Source organism: Myotis daubentonii, chromosome 15 (assembly GCF_963259705.1).
Source record: "Myotis daubentonii chromosome 15, mMyoDau2.1, whole genome shotgun sequence".
NCBI classification, from domain to species: Eukaryota; Metazoa; Chordata; class Mammalia; order Chiroptera; family Vespertilionidae; genus Myotis; species Myotis daubentonii.
The window spans coordinates 53,479,928-53,502,116 of NC_081854.1; the positions used below are offsets into that span (position 1 = coordinate 53,479,928).

Here is a 22,189-nt window from a genome sequence, read left to right on the forward strand (position 1 = left end):
CCACCCACCTGTGTGCACCTCTGCCGGGAGCCAGTCCATGCTTGCTGTTTCAAGGGACCTGGCATATATGGCATACGGTTCTTAATATGTTTGCTCACCTTCTTGGCGCTGTGTTTTAACCAAAGTCACCTCTCCGAGAAAGGTTGAATCCCCAGGTAGGGATTTTCCCCTGAAGTTAGGGAGGGAATAAAACCCCTCAACTAAGTGCCAGGCGGGTAATTAATCCCTTTAACTACGAACAATCATGCTTAAACTACATAATCTTTTCTCCCTGGAATGGAGATAAGAAACGCCCTAACCTTTGTAATAGAGATTGATAGGATTGAATCAACTGGTATAAATACAGTTGTAACAAGACAGAAACACACAGAACTCAGAACACAGAACTAAGGACACAGGGCTTGGAAGACAGGACCAAGAGAGACAGAATTCAGAACACAGAACCTACACAGAACGTTCTCTAGAGGCAGAAGAACTTCGCTGGAGAGAGCATGCCAGAGGTTCCTGGACAGGGACTGGCCTTGGAGCCTGGAGGTGGAGCCTGGCGAGAGAGCAAGGCAGGGGATCCTGGACTGAACCTGACTGCGGAGATTGGCAGGAGAGCCTGACTAGAATCTGGTGACTGAACCTGACTGGAGAACCTGGACAGAACCTCTTTGGAGATCCTAAGCAGAGCCTCTCTGGAGATCAAGACCAGAACTTGGCTGGAGATCCTGGCTAGGCTGCTGATCAACTGAACGCTGTCTCCGTGTCATTCCTTCTTCGCCTACTCCGTCCACACCTTTGGGGACCCCTGGACCCGCTGGGGTTGGACCCCGGCACACCTCGAAATCGCGTGAGGCTCAGACCCAGCTGGCCTCACCCTTGTCAAGCCCCACTGGGTGGGGGGGGTGCAGCCTCAGGTCCCCTGGCCTGGTGCCAGGCTGGGAGCGCAGCCTCAGGTCACCCGTCAAGCCCTGCTGGGTGGGGGGGCACAGCTCTGGTCCCCTGTCAATCCCCGCTGGATTGGGGGGGTGCAGACTCAGGTCCCCCGGCCCTGTGCCAGGTGGAGGGCACATCCTCAGGTCCCCCAGTGCACCCTCAGGTCCCCCGGCCTGGCGCCGGGGAGGGGGGCTTGGCCTGAGGTCCCCCCCCGCCGTCAAGCCCCGCAGGGGGTGGGGCGGCACAGTCTCAGGTCACTGCTGATCACTTGTTACGGGAACCCTGCCTATGCTGTGGGTGCAGTCATCGCGTGACAGAGTGAGGGTCAATTTACATATTATCTCCTTATTATATAGGATGAGTGATGCTTTCTGCATGCAAAGAGTAGCTCAGGGGCTCACCACATGTTTCCTCATTCGATCCTGACAGAAGCCCAGGTGCTGGTGTGGATGAGGAAATCGCTGCCCAGAGATGCTGAGTCACCTGCCTAAGGCCCCAGAGCTCGGGGTGGTGGAATGAGGATTCCTGACTCCAAAGCTCTCAACCGGTAAGACCAAATTGTTAGTTTACATTTTTCTGATGATCCAGAGGTTCCCTTTCTCACCTCCTCCAGGCTATCATGAGGACATTGCTTCTGATTGTGCCATAGCCCAGATGGCGTAGGGCCTTTTACTGGACTGTCCTGCCTTCCTTCTTGCCCTCTGGTCCCCACAGGGGCTTTGAAATTCATGCATTATAAATAGGTTCGACAATACTGGGCCCAAAGGACTATGGGAATGGAGAGGTTGGAGCATTAAGAGGTGGTTTTAAATCTTAGTTGAAATCCCTTTAAAAAAAAAAAAATCTAAGAAACTCAGGCTACACCTGATATGGGAGACCCAGATCAATCGATCCATCAACAAATCTTTATTAAATGCCACTAAAATGCAAGGCCCCAGGCTCAGTGCTGTGGGCAGCTCTCTGAGTCGCTCTGGCTTTTACAGTAGAATTGTGATTTGCAGCTCCTGATGAAAAGGACTATTTATGGCATGCCAGAGCTTATGGGGCTTATGGCTGTTAAGTCTGTTTAAGCCTGCAACTGAGATTGAGGCTTTTTCTTGAGGGAAGAGGAGAACAAAACTGAGCACCCATCCCTCTGTTTGGAAGCGTGTAAGTTGAGCTCTTGTGTTATGAAACAGTGGGAACCGAACTGAAATGATCTTCCCTGGGAAAAACAACAAACAGGAGGCCACCTGAGCTCCCCGAATCTATAGGGAGGGTAAGGATGAGATTTAAAAAAAAGAAGAAAACCTAACATTTTCATAGTATGTCTCAAGGACGACTGTTTTTCCTTTAAATGACTCTGAACTTATCCTGCCATTTGGAAATGTTAACTTTGGAAAGGGCAATTAGCGTAGGGACATGTGGACTGGCCGAGGGTGTGAGGGTGTGGGGCGGGGAGGAGAAGGAAGTAGTGGACTGTCACAGCTCGAAGGGCTGCCTGGAAACATCGTGTACGGACCAAGTTTCAGAGATGGCATTGCACCTGGAGTGAGAACCGGGCAGGCTTGGCTGGTGTGCAGACCTGCTGGCAGAGTGCCGCCATGGGGAGTGGCAGTGAGGCTCAGGACTGGTTTGGTCTCTGGGACCCTATGTCTCTAAACGGGGGGTGTGGATAAGCTGTGCAGGGCGGTGCCTCGGTTGGCCTCCAGCTTGGCTGAACGATGGCTCTCCATTTGGCCTCATGGTGTAGTAGGGTTAGGGCTCAGCGTCTGTGCTCTGCAGCGAGGCTGCTCGGGTCTGAATTCTTACCAGCCCCATGAGCAAATGACTCCATCTCTTGGGCTTCACTTACTTCATCTGTAAAATGGGGATATTGGCAATAGCTACTGTGGCGGGGTTTCAGGAGAATTAAATGAGATAACACACAGAAACTATGTATTTACTTATTTACTTATTGTTAATCTTCACTCGAGGATATTTTTTCCATTGATTTTTTAGAGCAAGTGGAAGGAAGGAGGAGAGACAGAGGGAGAGAGAAACATCGATGTGAGAGAGACACATCAATTGGTTGCACGTGCCTCGACCAGGGCCAGGGATCAAACCTATAACTGAGATATTGGCCCTTGACCAGAATTGAACCCGGGACCCTTCAGTCCTTGGGTCATTGCTCTATCCATTGAGCTAAACCAGCTAGGGCATGGAAACTATTTAGAACAGTGCTTGGCATATACCAGTAGCAGGTACTTAAAGAAGTGAATTTTTGTTACAAAGTCCTCCAAGTGTGGCTCTGAGGGACAGATGTAGTGGACCCGGGCTCGGTAGGTGTCATGACTGTTAACAACCTGACCGAGGTTGTCAGACACTAGATAGGACTGGCCAGAATGACACAGAAGCTTACTGTGATCTTATGTAGATGATGGTGATGATTTTCATTCTCCCTTGTCTTTTGGGAAAGTATCACCATGATCTTTGATCATGAAAGACAACTACTGATAACACTGGATTTATACGCAGAGAAATCAAGAAGAAAAACAAAGAGATTTCAACTTCCAACAGAGTGGTCTAAATGTGGGTAATTTCAACTCCTCGTTTCAAACTGCTTTTATCTTCACAGATACAAAGATGGGGGAAAGAAAATGGAATATACTGCAGGTGGCATCTGCCGGACAGTGATGACGACCAAGGAGAATACAGGTTGGAATCTGAAAGGCTTTTGTTAGAACACCCCAAGCTCACGTGTCTTGGTGTCTTTAAGTCTTGGATAAATGGCTGCTGTGCGATGCACTGTCGATGTAAATATGTATTTCAGTGGTCATCGTATCACATCTGCACGAAGTCTGCTGGGTCTGTGAGTGCTCAGTGCCCATAAAGCCCTTAGTGCTGAAGGGAGAGGTTTAGGAGACACGTGGGAGGTCTGTGATTGCACGGAGACCGGGCTGTACGTCTCTGAGGACAGGTTTCCTATGGGACAAGTTGAGGCTGTGTGTTTAAGTTCTGGAGCTAGATGTGGAGGCTGAGCCCAGCTGATGGGCAGTGAGGAGCTCTGAGGAGACTCCAGGCTCCGTCCATTTCCACAGTCCTCCCTGCCCAGGTGTGGTTGGCTACACCCCTGCAGAGGTGGTGCCGGGGAGGGAGCCAGCTGTGAGAAGCCAGAGAGCGAGGAGCTCTTTTTTCTGACATGAGACGGTCTCTGCTGTAAAAGAGAATGGGATTAAACAGAGACAGTGCAATTGAGATGGAGAGATAGAATGAGAAGGGGGCGAGAGAGCAGAGAGAGGTGTGATGTGAGATGAACATATCTGGAATTCAGATACAGGGAAGCGAGGAAAGAGAGAGGCGAGGCGAGGAGAGGGGAGGGGATGGAAGGAGAAAAGAGAGGCGTTTTCTAGGTCTTGTATTTTCTCTCCTGGGGTGCGGGTTTATGGAACTCTGCTCTCATTCTATGAGCCACTCCAATATCCTCCCACCCATGACAGCCAATAAGTCCCTTCTTGTTAAGCCAATTTTAGTTGACTTTCTGTGACTTGCAATTCAGAGGGTCCTGACTAGATATCAGGGGTTGTTGGGTGTCAGGATTTGCATATGGAGCCCCTCTTTCTCCCTATTGAGGCCTCTGCTGCCCCAGAGCACCCTCAGGTACCCTCCAAGCTTCCCAGCAGCCTCCTGGGGCTCGCCTCAGGTGCCCACTCCATAGCTCTGTCTGGCCCATCTCCTCCGATTCCAAACTGTCATTTGTTCATTTATTCAGCGAGAGTTAATTGAGCATAAATGTGGTCGGAACACAGCAACCAGCAGAGTGGAAATAAATACCTGTCTAACTAAGAATCAAAGTTACCAAGTAATTTATTTCTTAAACTAAAAGCTATGAGAGGTCAGAGGAAGGAATGGCCATTGTGGGTGGGGTCTGGAATGGCGCTGTGGGCGTCACAGATGGGCTGAGAGGTGGGATTGGGACAAGGGGATTGAAAGAAAACATGGGAGCTTGGTAGAGGGTATGGAAGCTTCAGGAGAATGAGGACCAAACAACCATAGCGGAACACCAGACCTGCCACGAGCTGAAGGGAGGCTCTGACAAGGGGCTGGAGCAGCCCATCCTTTCAGAGCCCTGCTGTCCGGTTCCAGCCGTGGGCAAACTACGGCCCGCAGGCTGGATCCGGCCCGTTTGAAATGAATAAAACTAAAAAAAAAAAAAAGACCGTACCCTTTTATGTAATGATGTTTACTTTGAATTTATATTAGTTCACACAAACACTCCATCCATGCTTTTGTTCCGGCCCTCCGGTCCAGTTTAAGAACCCATTGTGGCCCTCGAGTCAAAAAGTTTGCCCACCCCTGGGTTAGGCCATTGGAGAGCCCACTTTCAGCAGGCATGTTGGTGCTTGGAGGAGGGCTTTACCCATTGGTATCTTGATGGTGGGAGGAGTCTTCAATCCTTTACTCCAGGGACTGGCTAAGGGAGTCCTTTCAGGCTGGGGGGATGGATGAGCTTGTTGCCTTGGGAACCTGGGAGCTTTGTTGCTACGTGCACGGTGTTCCTTCCACACCAAGGCTGGCGCTGCCTTGGTGGTCGAGCTTGGCCTGGTGTGGGTGAGGGTGGAGAGGCAGTGGCTGCTGAAGGAGGGATTGATTGGCAGTGTGCCTGCCTCCCTGGGCAGGAGCCTGCGCTCTGTCCTTCCCCTTCCTCTACCTGGAATTTTCTATGGGAAGATGGAAACATGGCTTTCCTGCCTGGGTACCACTTCTTGGTGCAAGTCAATGGGCTGAGATGGGTCGGCTCCCCTTAAGACAAGGAAGAGAGTTGTATTTTTAACTGGGCTATTGGGAGGATCAAGTTAAAGCCTATAATTGTTTAGTATGTGTCCTGGAGCGTAGTAAGTGCTCAATAAACGGTAGCTCTCAACATTGACCTTCTCAGCAATAATTCTGAGAGTGCAGGGTATGGATTGGTGTGTGTGTGTGTGAGTGTGTTTTAATCTTAGTGGTTGCAACATGATATCACTTAAAGCAGAGAAATCTAAAATGGACACACCAGCTAGGGAGGACTATTGAGTGTCTTTAGCTCATGTGCAGTTTCCAGTTTCCATAGAAACCAAGCAAAGAAAATTTGCTAAAGGAAGCCTAGAAAATAAGTAGATTCAGGTCTGTATGATTATGTCTCCAACCCTTTAATGCACAGGCAGACTTTTATTACTATGATCTTATTTTCTCTTTAATATCTTTTTTTTTTCTTATAAGATGTAATAGACCCAGACTCTTTCTATGCAGAGGATGACACAAAGTGGAGGATTTATTCTGCCACATTTCCTATCACAGGCCCAATAGCAGTGCTTCCGAGGCCCCTGTTACTGTGTTTATCTGCCGAATACACCCAGCTCTGCCATTCTGTGAATATTCAGAGATTGTTTCTTGTTAGCTGTTAAGGTATAGGAGCAAAGAACCAAAAAAATCCTAGAATGGAGAAGGGCAAACTGAAATCCCAATGAACATTTTGGCAATGAGACCCGGGCTAGAATGGAAATGTTGAATTCCCCTGCACGGGGAGGTGATTGGGGTTCGGGGGTCATTTGATTACACCTGACTCCTTGGAATCCCTCTTTCGCTGTCAGAATCGGTAGCAGGAATGAGAGAGACGGCTCTGAGTCAGACCTGCCAACATTTGAATCAATAGGCATGCAATCTTGCTTCAATTTACAAGCAATTTTAAATCTTTTCTTTAAAATGCCTTCAAGAAGGGAGGAATGGAGGGATGGGTGGGAATACCAAAGTGAACTTCATTTTCTTTTTTTCTGTGCAAAAGGAGCCTTGTTCTGTCATGGCTGATCCTAGTGCCGTGGGCTCCCTTGAATGGTTCATCGTTTTTAGCTGCTTAGCTCAGAGAAAATGAAAACAAGCACAGGAGTCAGGGGTGGGTAAGTGCCTTTGCAACAGTAAGAAATATCTATATTGGTCTCTGCCCCCGGCTCTTGACACAGAGCTCCTGAAATCTTTCTAAATAGGGGTGCTAGGAGAATCTTTTGTCCTAACATGTAGTCTTTGACCCTGGTTCCTGACACAGAGCTCCTAAGACCTTTATAATTTCCTGAATGGTGGACACATCTGACCCTGAGCTCCTAAACCCCTCCGGATTTCCTGGGTGATGAGAATCGCACTTTTGTTCTAACGAGGCACCTCTCCAGTAGGCTCCTGGATAGCTTTAAGGTAGGGGCTTGTCACTAGAAAGACCAAGCCATCATTAGAAGCCTGGAAACCTAGCTTCCTCCCCCCATTTTTCAGAGAAGGAAGAGAGAAGAGGGGATGGAAGTGGAGTTAATAATTGATCATGCCTGTGTGATGAAGCCTGTGTAAAAGTCCCAACAATCTGGGGTTCAGAGAGCTTCCGGGTTGGTGAACACATCTGCATACCAGGAAGGTGGCACACCCCAACTTCATGGGGACAGACACTTCTCTCTTGGGACCCTTCCAGATCTCAGGCCATGCATCTCTTCGTCTGGTGGTTTGTCTGTTATTTCTATCATACCCTCTACTATGTAATGAATGGGTAAACATAAGTAAGTGTTCCCCCAAGTTGTGTGAGCTCTTTCAGAAAATGATGTTATCTGAGGGGGGAGGGGGTCATGGGAATCTCTGATTTGTAGCCAAGTTGGACAGAAGTTGTGGGTAATTTGAGGACCTACTACTTGCAGTTGGCATCTGAAGTAGGGGACAGTCTTGTGGGACCGAGACCTTAACCTGTGGGGTCTGCACTAACTCCTGTTAGTGTCCGAATTGCACTGAATCGTAGGACACCTAGCTGGTGTCACAGAGAGTTGCTTGGTGTATGGTATTGTGAGTGTGGTAGTAGTGTGAGAGTGAAGGAGAAGCAGAGGCGTGTGGTTTTGCCATCGTCGTCCCCTTGGAGGCATGTGATTGGCTTGCTTCCTGGCCATGGAGGACCGGGCAGCAGAGTGGAAGCAGCTCTAGGCTGGTGTCAGAAGCTCTGGGGCCACCTCGGTCCTGCCACTTTTGAGTGACGTGACCCATTCATGCATGAATTTCTCACGAGGGCCTGGCACAGGGAGTGCAGGGCTCAGGAAAGAGCATCAGCAAAATCGGAAATCCATGCTTGTGAGTAAGCACATAATACACATACAAACTCCAGAACATCACCGATTAGCCTTTATGGAACACTTACTCCGAGACCGGTTTCACTGTAATAATGACACTGGGGAAACAACCCAGGGTAGCTCTTGCGCGTGGCCTGGCTTTGGAAGTAGGTGAGAGAGAGCTAGCTTTTCCCTGAGGGCAATTAACAGGAACTCCAGATCTGGACCACACACTCAACGCCTCCTCGATGACCCCTCGAGCCCCCACTTGGCAGAGCCCCTCCCAGCCATCTCTGATTGCTCTTCTCAGGGTCACTCTTCCCCCTCAGCTTCTGTGGCCACAGACAAGAGGGTTGCATCTAGTCAGAGTTCTTAAAAGCCTCCGGCATTTCCCCCATGCCTCTGCTTCCCACCAGGCGCCTAAACGTCAGAAGCTTTCTCGTTGCACTCTGTTGTTGTGTTTTTATAGAAGGGTGAGTCTTCGCCTTATGGTTGAAGTAAGGGAAATGGAATTGCACAGGGAATATAGGAAGGAAGGTTTTCATCATCAGGCATGCATTGGTTGCCATGGCATCCAGATGACCACTGAATCACTCCAGGGAGAGCCAGCCCGAAGAGGACAGAGGGACTCCCAAAGGTGCTATCACTTATGTTCTTTCATGTCAAAGTTCTTCACAATTTCCAGTGAGCTCATCCTCCCCGCAGGCCTGATGAGGCAGATCAATACTGTTATCCCTTTTAGAGCTCAATATTAGTATCCACGTTAGGGCTCATTATTTTATCAGCCCGAGTACTCCATCTTTAAAGTCTCATCTGTGTCATCTGAGGCACTCCTCTAATTTGTGATTGTGACTCTGTGTCACCTCTGCTCTCCCAAGAGAGGGTGGAGCCAGGGTAGGTGGCACAGGAGACACGTGGGGCTGCATGTCATCAGTATTCAGGGTCTGTGAGGACTCTGACAAGTGCTGGGCACCCACCCAGAGGCCAGGACCACCAGCCCACTCACTGGGTGACCTCGGGAAGGTCACTTCTTTCTGGGACCCTGTTAGTGCCTCTGTAAAGTGGGGGTCAGAATAATTCCCACCTCTCCTTGACTCGCCTTTCGTCTTTCACGGAGTTGTTAGGATAAAATAAGACCATAGCTGTAGATATCCCTTGCAGTAGAGCAATACAAGAGATGATAATGATTGGGAGTATCAAAGCAATGATATAAATACTTGGACTGTGGAGTACACACAACGGACCCATTTTAATTGAGCATTTTATGTGAGTCCGTTTTTCACTCTTTAGCATATCAGTTATACCACTTTTTAAAAACCCCGTTTAGTGGTTGCCCTTGCATTTGCAATATGCATTTACAATTGACCTAAGTCCACTTTTAAATAACATTATGCCATTTCACAAGTAATATATCTAATAATAACAAAGAATCCCAATTTTTCTCTCCTTCCCTTGTATCATTGCTGTTCTTCATTTCACTTATATATAAGCATACATAAGCATTTCTATCTGTCCATCCATTCACCTAATATATACATATATACATAAGATATTCATATATAAGCATATATAATTAAATACATTAATACTATTATTTTGAACAAAATATCTGTTAGATCAATACATATTAAGAAAAATAAAAGTTTTTATTTTATCTTTAATTCTCTTTTTGATAATCTTTTTTTTCTTTCTGACCTATATTATCTTCCTTCTCTCTAAAGTACTTCTTTTAACATTTCTTGCAAGGCAGGTTTACTGGCAGCAAATTTTCTCTATTTTTGTTTGTCTGGAAGATTGTATTTCTCCTTCACTTTTGAAGGGTAATTTCACAGGGTACAGAATTCTAGGTTGATGGTTTTGTTCTCTCAACATTTTGAATATTTCACTCCACTCTCTTCCAGCTTGCGTGGTTTCTGAGGAGAAGTCGGACGTGATTCTTAATGTTTGTTCCTCTGTAGGAAAGGTGTTTCCCCCCTCTGGCTTTTTTCATGATTTTTTCTTTATCTTTGATTTTGTGAAGTTTGAAAATGGTATTACGCCTAGATGTTGGGCAGTTTTTAAAACTTATTTTTATTAATCTGCTTGGTGTTCTCGGAGCTTCCTGGACCCATGGTTTGGTGTCTGACATTGATTTGGTGTGAGATCTGACTTCCCAAACACATCTGGCTGCAGAGGGGCAACCGGGAAATGCAAGAAAGTCAATTCCCTGTGGGCTCAAATCTGACCAACGGGAGACAGGTGACAGGAGGGTAAATGTCCTTTCCGGACCTCCTTCCACAGAGCCCTCCAAGGCACAGTCTTGCCTAGTCTCTGGGGACACCCGGTGTGACTGAGCAAGTGCATCTAACAAAAGACCAGCTGTTGGTCCTTATGGCTCATGCCAGAGAATCACTCAGTATATTAACCCATCAGGAGGCATTGTTTCTCTGCTCACGTCCCTTTCCCTCACTCTCACTGCCGTGGGATCGCACCTCTCACGTAGAGTCTTAGCTCCTTATCCTCACCTCAGGTTCTCTGTACCCCAGAAAACCTGACCTAAGACGGGGCCGAGAGAAAAGATTCCAATCCTCCACACTCATAGTGGTCCTTTAAGAATTTGTCTCTGTATCTCCACCCCCAAAGTAGAGTTCTTTTTCCTAGCTCCTTCTCTTTCAAAGTGTCAATCTGTTTGCGATCTTGACCCCTCTTCTCTGAACTGGCTCTAGTTTGTCAGTATCCTTCTCAAGTGTGGTGCTGAGAATGGAATGCCACGTATGTTAGGAAGTTTTGCTCTTGAAAAAAGTATAAGCTGAGGTAAATTTTTTTGTGTGTTTTAGAAAGAAAAATACAAGTAAATGAGAAACTAGATTGGATTTAATATATTAAGAAGGACCTCTTTGATAATAATCATTATGATTGGGATTTGAGGGGCTAGGAACTGGGATATGGAGAAAGATCACAGTTTTCCTGAAAACCTTTTATAATAAGCCTATGTGTGGAACATTCCTATTTGTAAAAAAAAAAAAAATAATAATCTTTTTTATCTTATTTGGCCCTAATAGCCACCAGATAGTGCAAATGTTTTCAGTATCCCCATTTTACACTAAGACAATGGGCTCCAAGATATTAAATGAATATTTCATTGCTGGTAAGTGACATGGTGGGGATTTGAACCTGTCTCCAAAACGTTCTGCTCTTTCTGTGATGCCAAATTTATCTCAATATATTTAGAAAGGCATAACAACAGTTACAGGCAGTGGAGCTATTGGTTGTGGGTCTCTCCCCATCACCGAACTGCAGAACAGTTCACGAATGAGACACCTGGGCTCAGAAGCACCAAGGAGGCCTGACTGACAGCAGCCTGTTCCCGCAAGAATGACATCAGCCTATTGTTTCCCAAGACACTGTAGTCGGGCTGCTGATTCCCGACAGGTGTCCCATAGGTGGGAGAAATTAGTAAATAACAATTGACCTTGTGAGAGAGGGAGCGAGACTGGAACAAAAGACAATCAAGGCAAAAACACACACACACACACACACACACACACACACACACACACACACACAACACCCCAAACCCCTTCATTGTACTTAATACTTGTATTTAACCAGAGAAGCTGGAATCTCTGTAACTGAGAAACCTAAGATACTTTATAAGACCAGGTTCACCCACAAAACGGTGAAAGGAAAATATAGCTGAATATTATATAGTGTCATGAAGTGTGGCTGAGAGTGTCGGCGCTTCAGGGCTGGTGGTACCTGGGCGCCACAGCTGTCGAGGAAGGAAGAGAAGAGTAGAAAAGGCCTCTGACCTCAGCAGTAGCACGATCATGTTTCTTGCTGTGCGGCCACCCACAGGCCCCCATTTATCTCTTAGACTTTTCTTCTCTGCAAAGAGTCATCCTGCCAAGGATCGAAGACAGAAGATAAATAGCACGTCTCCCAGCCCGCGGAAGAAATGTTAGGAAATGATAGCCTAGCATGCCTCAAATCAATATCCCTGAGCAATGCCATTGATGGGTTTTCATCTATCGTTTTCTTGTCAGAGTCAAAGCCCTCCCAGGAGTGGAGCAGTTAAGACATCCTCGGTGTGTCTTCTCTTCCGTCGCAACGGTCACTGCGGTAGTTCGTGCTCTAGTCATCGCCCGAATAAATTAGAACCATAATGCAGACTAGTTTCTCTGCCTATGCTCTTTCCCTTCCTTCCATCCACTCTTTACATTGTTGACAGAGTTAACTTTTTAAGACAGTCTATAGTGCGGACGATTGTTTAATGTCCCCAACTTCTGACTCTTCCCTGCACGTACATTATGTGTCTTGGGACTTTGCAGCTCCTCTCACACAAGGGAAGGAGAATATGTCCCACCCCTTGATGTTGGGGTTTGACCATGTGACTTATTTCAGCCAATAGGATGGGGTGAAAGTGTTGATGCACTAGTGCCCAACCAGCCCCTACGCTAAATGTACCCTAGAGAGAATTGAAAAGGGTGGACATCGCTAACAAATGAGCCAGAAGGTTAAGGACAGTGTTCTACTATCTCGAAAAACTCAGAAGCCAAAGCCAACAGGCTTCTCCATGTGTTAATGGGTTAGACATCTCTTTAGAATTGGACTGAGCTGAGATGGTTAGAAAGACAACTCTTATCTCGCCTACCCCTGTGACCATGTGTTTTCAATACTCTTGGGTATATACCTGAAGTAGAATTGCTGCTGGGTCATATGGTAACACTATGTTTACCTTTTCCCCCCAATTATTTTCAATATATTCATTTTGGAGGATTTCATGGTAGTTTTGTGAGTGAGAGATAGAAACAGAGGCAACGGAGAGAAGAGAAGAGGCAAGGAGGATAGGAAGAGGGGGTGTTCGTGGTGGTGATGCCATGGGGAGCTGCGGATTATGCTCAGCCAGGAGCATCGGGTCCCAGACTGGTTGATGTCATGGGAAGCGGTCCCAGTTCATCTGCAGAAGTGCAGTACATCTTGACGGGAGTTGGCTTTGCTTTGCCAAGCCCTAAGAGTGGCCCAGAATTAGATCTTTAGATTGGAATCAACATGGAACAAAAGGTTCATTTTTGACCTTGGAGCAAGATGGAGAGACCAACACATTTTGTTTGCTAGGCTGAGGAGATTGCTGTAAATAAGGGGCTCGTTGCCAAATAATTGGTCTCTTCGTACCAGCCCGCCCCACTCAATGGCAGGCCTGGCTGGGGGATGTTTTCTGGCCACCTTTGTCCTTTCATCTGCTTATGCTCGTTATACTGTCACTTTGAGCTATGACTCTGCTCTTTCTGGCTCTGATTCCTCGGGAAAGGCTGCTGTCCAGATGTTTAGGTATTTAGCAAATGCACTTTCCTGATGCCTTGGCAGGGGGACGTTCCGATGGGGGTGAATATTTGATGCTCTTGGCTGTTGGGAACATGTTTGCTGAAATGACCAACAGAGTCCCTGCCTCATACTCCCTGCATCTCGAATTCTCTTTATGGTGACAGCTGATACATCGTGGAAAGGAAACTCCCCAGGGAGCAGAGGGAAAACACAATTGTTTTTTCCCCTTTGCATTCTCTCGTGGGTCTTGCACAGGCTTCCAGGTTATAGAGAAGGGTGCCTTCTGTGGGTCTCCCTCCCTCCCCACAGATTACCATCCCCCCAAAAGGGGCAGAATGCCTATTTACATCTTTCTCTGATGTTTGCTTCTCCTCTTTAAATCACTTCTTTCCCATAATACAACAACCCCCCCACCCCCGACACTGTGTTCCACTACCTACTTTACTATTTTGTGTATTTTATTTTAGTGGGATTTTTTTGAGCTAAGAGGATGTTAGAGAATATTTAGATCATTCTCACAGTTGACAGATGGATAAATTGAGGCTAGAGAGGGGACGAGACTTTCTCAAAGCCAATGGTGGATCAGTGGGGGATCTAACTTCTAAAACCCTTCCCATTGCCTCCCTGGCCTCTGTCTTAACCCTTCACCACCCTGGGACTCTGGGGTGTTGTCCGCCATGGTATCCCCAGCAGTCTAGCTCAGTGCCTGGCACATGTTCCTGGAGCCAGGCTGAGTTTGAATCTGGCTCCAACATGTACTGCCTGTGTGTTCTTATAGAACTGATTTAACCACCTATGTCTCAGTTCCCTTCTGTATGAAATGTAGCTAATGATGACACCTACCTTAAAGAATACTTGTGAGAGGCCAATGAATTAATACATTTAAATGGATAAGATAGTGCCTTTGACAGAGTAGGGGGTTGGTCAATGAATGTTGGTTCTTACCATTATTATTGAGTGGATGAATGATTCTCTGCTCATCCCCCCAGGAGCCAGCGTGGTGTCCTCCAATCTGTTCCTTCCTTTTCTAAACAACCGCGCCCTAAACTTTGGTTGGAGGCCTTTTGAGTGTACTCTCTCGGATGTGAATCCAACCCTGGGAACTTTCATGAGGATTTCATGGGGATTTGGAGGGAGAAGCACAGTCTTTGAGCTCTGGATATAATTCCTGCTTTCATTTATGACCGGTCTGATTTAGAGTAAATCTTGTCTCAACCCCTTCATTCGTGCAAAAAAAAGCCTTTGGACACTTCATACAATTTTGTGAAGGTTTCCAACTCCTTTGGGCTTTGCCGAGGAACATAGCAAACACAGTTTTCAACGTCGCAAAGGGGGCCTGAAACTGATAAAAGTAAGAATCACAGGCAGCTGAGCTTTGCTGAACATTTCACTTCTTGTTATCCAGAGCAAGTTGTCTGACATGAACGCTGTCATTGAGAAGTCACCTTGACCCACAGTGGCCAGTGGCCTGGCTCAACTGTGCTTGGGGACTTGGGGATCTGTGGGGACCTGGGGCGTGTGAATGGTCTTCATCACAGCTACCACCCCTGAAAAGCAGCTCAAGTAGATGACATACCCAGGTCCAGGCAGGGCAAAGCAGTGGGCAGCAGCAGAGCTGGGCCTAGAACTCTCTCTCCTGGAATCTGGTCACATCCCCTTTACAGGGTTCTGACGAGAAGCCTGGCATTCCAGGTGCCTCCCACTTAACACACATGGGGCAGAGCCACTGGGCGTGACTGCTCTGTCCTCTAGGCTACACACAGCACATGAAGACCGGTACCATGATAATGTTCACAGACATGAGCTGTGTTAGGGGGACTCCTTCCTTGAACCTTCAGAAATGATGGAGAATGAGTATCCGGGCCTTTTGAGTGACCGAGGGGAAACCAGCTGCTTCAGTTGCAAACAGGGGTGGGGTGAGTGGGGGAGAGCATGTTATGGCTCCATCACCATAGGATACTCTGCTTTGGAAGTTAAAAAAAATCTGTGAAGAGTTATTTCTTTGATTGTCTCTTGCACAGTCCAAGCCATCTCTTCCCTTACGCTGTCATTTTTAATAAGTCAACAAATTGGCTAATTCTCATGGAAATGCTTTGATTTGAGGAAATGGGCGTTTTACACAATTCCCTTAGAGAAAAAAGAAAACAGGTTTCCAAATGCATTATCAATGAGCAGGACATTTGATCCCTGCGATCGGAAATGGAGAAGACGTGGTGAGCTTCTGGGTTCAGACGTTCAATTCGATATGGGAAGGAGGTGGCGGAGTGCAGGCACAGGCGGGTTACTCGCTTCCTCCAGACGACTCGGGACTGAGGAAGGGCGGGCCCAAAGCCAACTTGGATCTTGAGTCCGCCTCAAGTGGTCCATTCACTGCCTAGAATTGTCAGGGAACAGAGGCAGGAAGGGACATCCTCAAGTGTCACCCACGAAGCTGCCCCTTGAGGGCAGGACCATGTCCTATTTTGTCTACTCGCGTAGATCTTGCCCCACGCAGATAGGAACACCTACTTGTTTAAACGAAGCAGCTTTTAGGGACCCAGGGGCATTTCCCTACATTGAAATCAGGTGACATCTAGACTTAACCAGGGCAGTTTTGTGGGGATGGGAAGAGCGTGCTTGGGAGCAGTCAGGAGGGAGTTGTGTCTGTCACGAAGCCATTGGATGGCTGTCCCGAAAATGGGTCAGGAAGGTCCCTCAATGGCAAGAACACAGAACAGAAATGTCACCGACCTCATAATTTTGCTAAAACCTGGCCGTGCTTCCCTCCATCCGTCTTCCTAAAGCCTCTTTCCTGAAGCAAAAGCCTGCAGGTTGAATATCCCAAGTCCATCAGCCTGCTGTGGGATCGCACCGGCAGAGGTAAAAGACAGACTGGGATTCAGTTTCCTTTAAAATCATCATCTGACTTCCTTTGACCTCTTTCCTGGTTTCTAATTTAATCGAATAAACCCACATAACTTAAAACCACGCCCTGCACCCCACCAGTGCCTAACCTCATTGTAAGTATCTTTGGAAGGGAGGAAGGGAGCTCTCCTGGTCCAACTGGCTTCCTGTACTTGAGCACCTCCGTTTCTCAGGACAGAGAGGGTCATCTCCCCTGTTTTCCACTAGAAAGATGAAGAAAGCAGAAGAGGGGGGGCACAGTGCCAGGGAAGTTAAAGTGATCATGGAATGTTGAGACTGACATCACATTTCACGTTAGAGGCAACTGGAACACAGGGAGAGAAGTGATGGGCCTCAGGTCCCATCCGAGTGGCAGCATTGGGGCTGGAATGGTGTCCTTTGACCCCCGAGACAACAGCACTCAGTCACACTAATTCCTGGCTACCTGGTGAAGTGGGCACATTTCTTTCCTTAGTTAAAAAAAACAACCTAGCCCTGGCCAGCTTTGCTCAGTGGTTAGAGTGTCGGCCCATGTACTAAAGGGTTGCAGGTTTGATTCTCCATCAAGGGCACGTAGCTGGGTTGCAGGTTCGATCCTGGCCTGGGGTGGGAGGCAACTGATCAATGTGTCTCTCTCATATCGACATCTCTCTCTCTCTCTCTCTCTCTCTCTCTCTCTCTCTCTCTCTCTCTCCTCTCCTCTCCTCTCCTCTCCTCTCTCTCTCCCCCTCTCCCTTCTTCCCTCTCTCCCTCCCTTCCACTCTCTCTAAAAATAAATGGAAAAAATATCCTCAGGTGAATATTAACAAAACAACCACCACAACAAAAAACCAAAAACAACCCTACAGGTTTCCCTGCCTTAAACAACACTCCTTTCTTGTTTGGTTCAATATAGATGTTAAATGGCTTAAACTGCAGTATTTTGTAGGGATTAATTTGGAAAATTTCCGCTGTGTGTGTGTGTGTGTGTGTGTGTGTGTGTGTGTTGTGTCTGTCTGTATCTATCTATCTAGATAGATATTGATATATATAATTATGTGTGTATGTGTTTATGCCTGTGTGTCTGTGTCTGTGTGTCTGGACTGGAGTGGGGAGGAGGTCCCTAGGGTTGGGCAGGAGGAGGATTGGCAGGACTAATCCCAAGTGTGAGAGGGCCAGGGCCAAGTTCCTGAGCTGCCGCCCTGTGCACACACCCACAGGACTCACTCCGCCCCTGCAGACCAGCTTGGGTGTGGACCTCGATGAGGGCACCACTGCCCTCTGCTGTATGGAGGTGAATGCTGCTGATGTGCCTGCCTCACCTTGTCCCAAATGGGGGTAGGGACTCGGAGACACAATAAAAGGCTGTGTCTGTCATGAGGCTCAGCGGATCCACCCCTCTTGGGGTCATTCTGCTCTGCCTGGGACATGCTTAGCTGTAGGTGGTAGAGCAAACGCACCTGATGGTTGGCTGCAGGGGCTTGGTGTGGGTCAGACGCAGTCATCGCACCAAGACTTTCCCTGGCAGGGGCTGAAGCTGCTGGACAGTGCCAGCAAAGCCCTCAGTGCATCTCTTAGCTTCCTGGCCCCTCTGAGGCCAGCATTCAGAACTCTTCCCGGGCCACTCCTGTTGAATTCTCTTTAAAGTTGGCCTTGGGCCAGTCTTCTCCCTTCTGCAGACACAGCCCCCGGGGGGACGGAGCCCAAGGACTGCTTGCGGAGAAGAGCGCAGCGCTTTTGCACAGCGCACTGTACTTTGTCAGTCGTGTTCCCGTTAGCCGTCCCAGTTGATCTTCACAAACCTGTGAGTTCTACAGAGCAGCAATGTGACTCTCATTTCACAGACGGGGAAACTGAGGTCTAATCTGGAAGGTTTGTCTCTCTGATTGACTTGGAGGTGATTAGCTAAGACATAAAATGTTCTTCCGCTAGGCTTTAGATTAAAATAAATTAAGCTATAAGGTAGTTAATGCCAATCAGTATGATAAAGGGAAAGTTCATCGCCGCACCATCTAACCACTTCCTCACAACTCTGGGGCTTCGGCGTATGACCTAGCACCAGGAGTAACGGGAAAGTATGTCTACTCCAACTTTCCCAAGGTGGGAATCACCCACAGTGCATCTTTAAAATCTGCACTTATTGACGACATTTAAAAAGCAGATTTCAAATAAAAATACAACTAAAAACCTGGATACTATATGTAACACAAGCACAAGAAGACTGAAAAGTGGAGAGGGGCAGGTTGGTTAGGGATCTTGGGACCCAAGGAACAGCACAGTGGTGAGTTCCCTGCGTTTTCTTTCTATGTCATATATGTCATAGATCCAAGGCTTGGAATTGAAGAATTTAGCAACCCAGAAATACCAATAAGCACGAAGTTTCAACAAAAGCCAGCTCTCTCTGGCCAAAATACTAGGAAAGGGACAGCCTCGCAAGACAGAATAAATCTACATTCCAGCCAATCACCATAGAAAAACTATGGTGTCCCCTCCCCTCGACATGCCAACACAGGCCAAGTGAGTAGCCTGGACTACAAGCCTTGTGAGGGGTGGTGTCAGCTAAAGCCAAGTAGAGGACTGGAACTTTCGTCCCTGTGACCCAGTGACCAGCTCTCCCCCCTCCTCCCCTCTGCAGCCATGGTATCAGCGGAGACCTCTTGGGGAACTTGCGAGTTTGGACTCCCACCTCCACCTGGCAGTAACGAGGCTCCCCTTCCTTCCCTGCTAAAGTGGTGCCAGTAAAGAGGAGGCCTAGCGGAGAGTCCGGACTTTCACCGTCACCCCACTGTAGTGAGGCCATGCACCATGGGGTTGAGGGGGAACCTTGTAGAGAGCCCGAGCTCCTGCCACCGCCTTTTAGTAACAAGGAGCCCCCTCACTCTCACGACTTTGAGGGTCAACAAAGGCTGAGTGGGAAGCCTGCTTTGACCTCTGTCTGGAAGAAACAAGCCGGCACCACTCCTTCCCCTGCTGGAATGGGTATCAGAGAAAGCCAGGTAAAGCAGAAGGTTTCAATAAGAGCCAGAGTCTTACAATTTAATACAAGCATGCCCAGGTTTCAAAAAACAGTCCCTTGTCACACCAAGATCCAGGAAGTTCGCAAACTGATAGATAAAGGATGATGGATGCCACACATTGAAATGACAGAGGTGTTAGCATTATCTGACCAAGGTTTTAAAACAGCCATGATAAAACATGCTTCAGTGAGCAATTAGGAACATACTTAAAACTAATGAAAAAAATTATAAGTCTCAGCAAAGAAACAGAAGATATAAAGAAGATCCAAAAGGAAAATGAAAACACACACACACACACACACACACACACACACACAGAAAAAAAGAGCTTAGTGGATGGGCTCAACAGCAGAGTGGAGGGGACAGAGGAAAGAATCAGTGAACTGGAAGATAGAACAATAGATATAAATAGAACAGCAGAGCAAATAGACTGAAAACAAGCAAACAGAACCTACACAACTGCGATAAAATAGCTAACATTCATGTCCTTAGAATCCCAGAAGAAGAGGAGGAAAAGACTGGGCCTGAGAAAGCGCTCAAAGAAATAATGGTGGAAAACATCCCAATTTTGGCAAGAGACATAACCTTGTAGATTCAAGAAGCTGAGGAAACCACAGTCCATAGAAATCCATGGCAGGATGCATGATAGTTATACTTTTGAAAACAAGATAAAGGAACAATCTTGAAAGGGCTAGAGAATGATGTCTTACTTACAGGAACAAAACAAATAAAATGTCAGTAGATTTCTCATATGAAACAACGGAGGCAAGAAGAAAGTGGGACAGTATATTTTTTTCAAATACTGAAAGAAATGAGTGAAAATATCCTTCAGGGCTGAAGGGGAAAATCAAGTCATTCTCAAAGGAAGCAAATGTAAGAGAATTGGTTGTAACTGAATTGAAGAGGAAATCACAAGTAGCTTAAGTGCTCTGAGACAGTGTTTAGGGCAAAAACACCCAGGAATGCTTTAAACGGCTAAGATGGCTTTCCTTAGAAATGATACTAAAAAGAAGTTAGTGAACAATACATTCATCTTGGTGTAGAGCAGAGAACATTTCAGAAAGCTGGAAACAAAGCTTATGAGGAAAAACCAAGTGAAGTAGGGCTAGACCATCTATAATAATAAAAGCATAATATGCTAATTAGACAGGACGTCCTTCCAGATGACCCTCTGGATGAAGCCGGGGCTGCGAGGGAAGCCTGGGTCCCGGGTGCCAGAAGAAAGCTGGGTGCCGGCAGCCGGGGGAAGGAAGGCCTACTCTTGCACGAATTTTGTGCACCAGGTCCCTGGTGTTAAATAAATGGCTTGGTGGGAGGAAATATTTAGTGATTATCTTCAAGCATGCCTTGAGAAATTTTATATTTTATGATGTCATCAAAAATTCTTCCCCTTGGATAAATGTGATTTCTTTTTCGTAGACCACTTAAAAAGCAATAATTTTATTCTGGTGAAATAGCAGCTAAGAGACGCATAGGAACATGAAGCGATTTGCATCAGGTACCACTCACAGCAGCAGGGTAAAGACGAAAATTCATCTTCTTACCTTTAACCCACTGTGCTTTTCATTACGAATGGGGTCACCATCTCAAGTACAGAATTTAAGGAAACATGTTCAGCATGCAGCAAGCTGGGCTTAAGTTAGACACGAAGATTTTTCTTATACATGACAGTTGTGAGAGAATGAACCTGGCTGGACTTCTCTACATCTTTCAGATTTGGGTTCTGGGCTTTCAGGACTGACTATAATATTTCACTTGGAGGCAGGAAGAGGAGTTTTTTTGGGCAGCTACCCACATGACCGAGTCACCTCCCAAAGACCCCACCTCCTAATACCATCATCTTGGGAGTTAGGTTTCAACATATCCATTTAGGCAGGAAGGAACACAAATATTTAGACCATCACAAGGTAATTTAGGGCAAGAGTCACTTCCCTGGAAATGTAATACACACCTCCAGGTGTACATCTGTTCTCATGACCAGGGAAGGGGGGAAACCAGAGAGGTGAGAAAGAAAAGGACCCCTTGTTTGGCTGAAGGGTAGTTAATACACGGCACTGACCAGAACACCTCTGTCCACAGCCCACATAGCTGCCCAGGTGCTCTGGCAGGAGATCAATAGGTTGGAGCTGAAATGAGAAGCATCTGAAAAGCTAAGAAATATTACTTGGAGAATTGCACTAGACAGCATTGCACTCAGTGCAGTTTGGTCTTGTCAGCTACTTGCCCTGCCTTTGCTTCGGGAAGACTCCTTTAGATTGTAATTGGCGTGGCTGGGAAGCTATTAGATATATGTAGGCTTTTGCTTTGTGAGAATTGGATCAAGCCCCGTAGACTCTCGGGGGTGGGGTGGGGAGGGGCTTAGAAATCCTTTCACTCACAGGTGGGAACTTGATGGTAATGGGATTTACTGGAAGATGCATTGCAGTTGGCTCAGTCTCTCTCTCTCTCTCTCTATTAAAGCATTGTCTATGGTGACCCATATGATATGAAACACAAAGTTGAAACTCAGGGAAAATGGAAGTTTTACCCCCATTATAACCTCCCCCCCCCCTTTAAAAAGTCAGTGGCACCCTGGCTGGTTTGGCTCAGTGGATAGAGTGTCAGCCTGTGGACTGAAGGGTCCCTGGTTCGATTCCGGTCAAGAGCATATGCCTGGGTTGCGGGCTCAATCCCCAGAAGGGGGCGTGCAGGAGGCAGCCGATCAATCATTCTCTCTCCTCATTGGTGTTTCTGTCTCTCTCTCTCCCTCTCTCTTCCTCTCTGAAACCAATAAAAATATATTTTAAAAATGTCAGTGGCAAACTCAAATAATTTTTCAGTAATAAATAAAATCCCCATCAGAATAATTAGAAAAGTGTAATATTCTGTTAAAAAAGGACTTCCATCTATACTACACATGGATGACAAATGTCCAGATACTTACAGTACAGTGAAATCTGCTGTGTAAAATCTAAGGACTGCTTCCAGTGATGCAGGACCATCATGGTCTGCTAGGGCCTCATTACCTCATTTATGAGTAAT

General features: G+C 46.9%; 1 protein-coding gene across 3 annotated transcripts in view; it reads left to right on the plus strand.

Moving 5' to 3' along the window:
• The window catches only part of CES5A (carboxylesterase 5A), a 156,076-nt gene that overhangs the window by 65,393 nt on the left and 68,494 nt on the right, over nt 1-22,189 (plus strand). For 2 of the 3 annotated variants that reach the window (XM_059667997.1, XM_059668000.1), the window contains exon 2: nt 1,351-1,468. In XM_059667997.1, the coding sequence (XP_059523980.1) occupies nt 1,437-1,468 (32 nt within the window). In that variant the 5' untranslated portion in view covers nt 1,351-1,436. Of the gene's footprint in view, nt 1-1,344; nt 1,469-22,189 lie in introns of those variants that run through there. The other variant, XM_059667999.1, reaches the window with a different exon arrangement.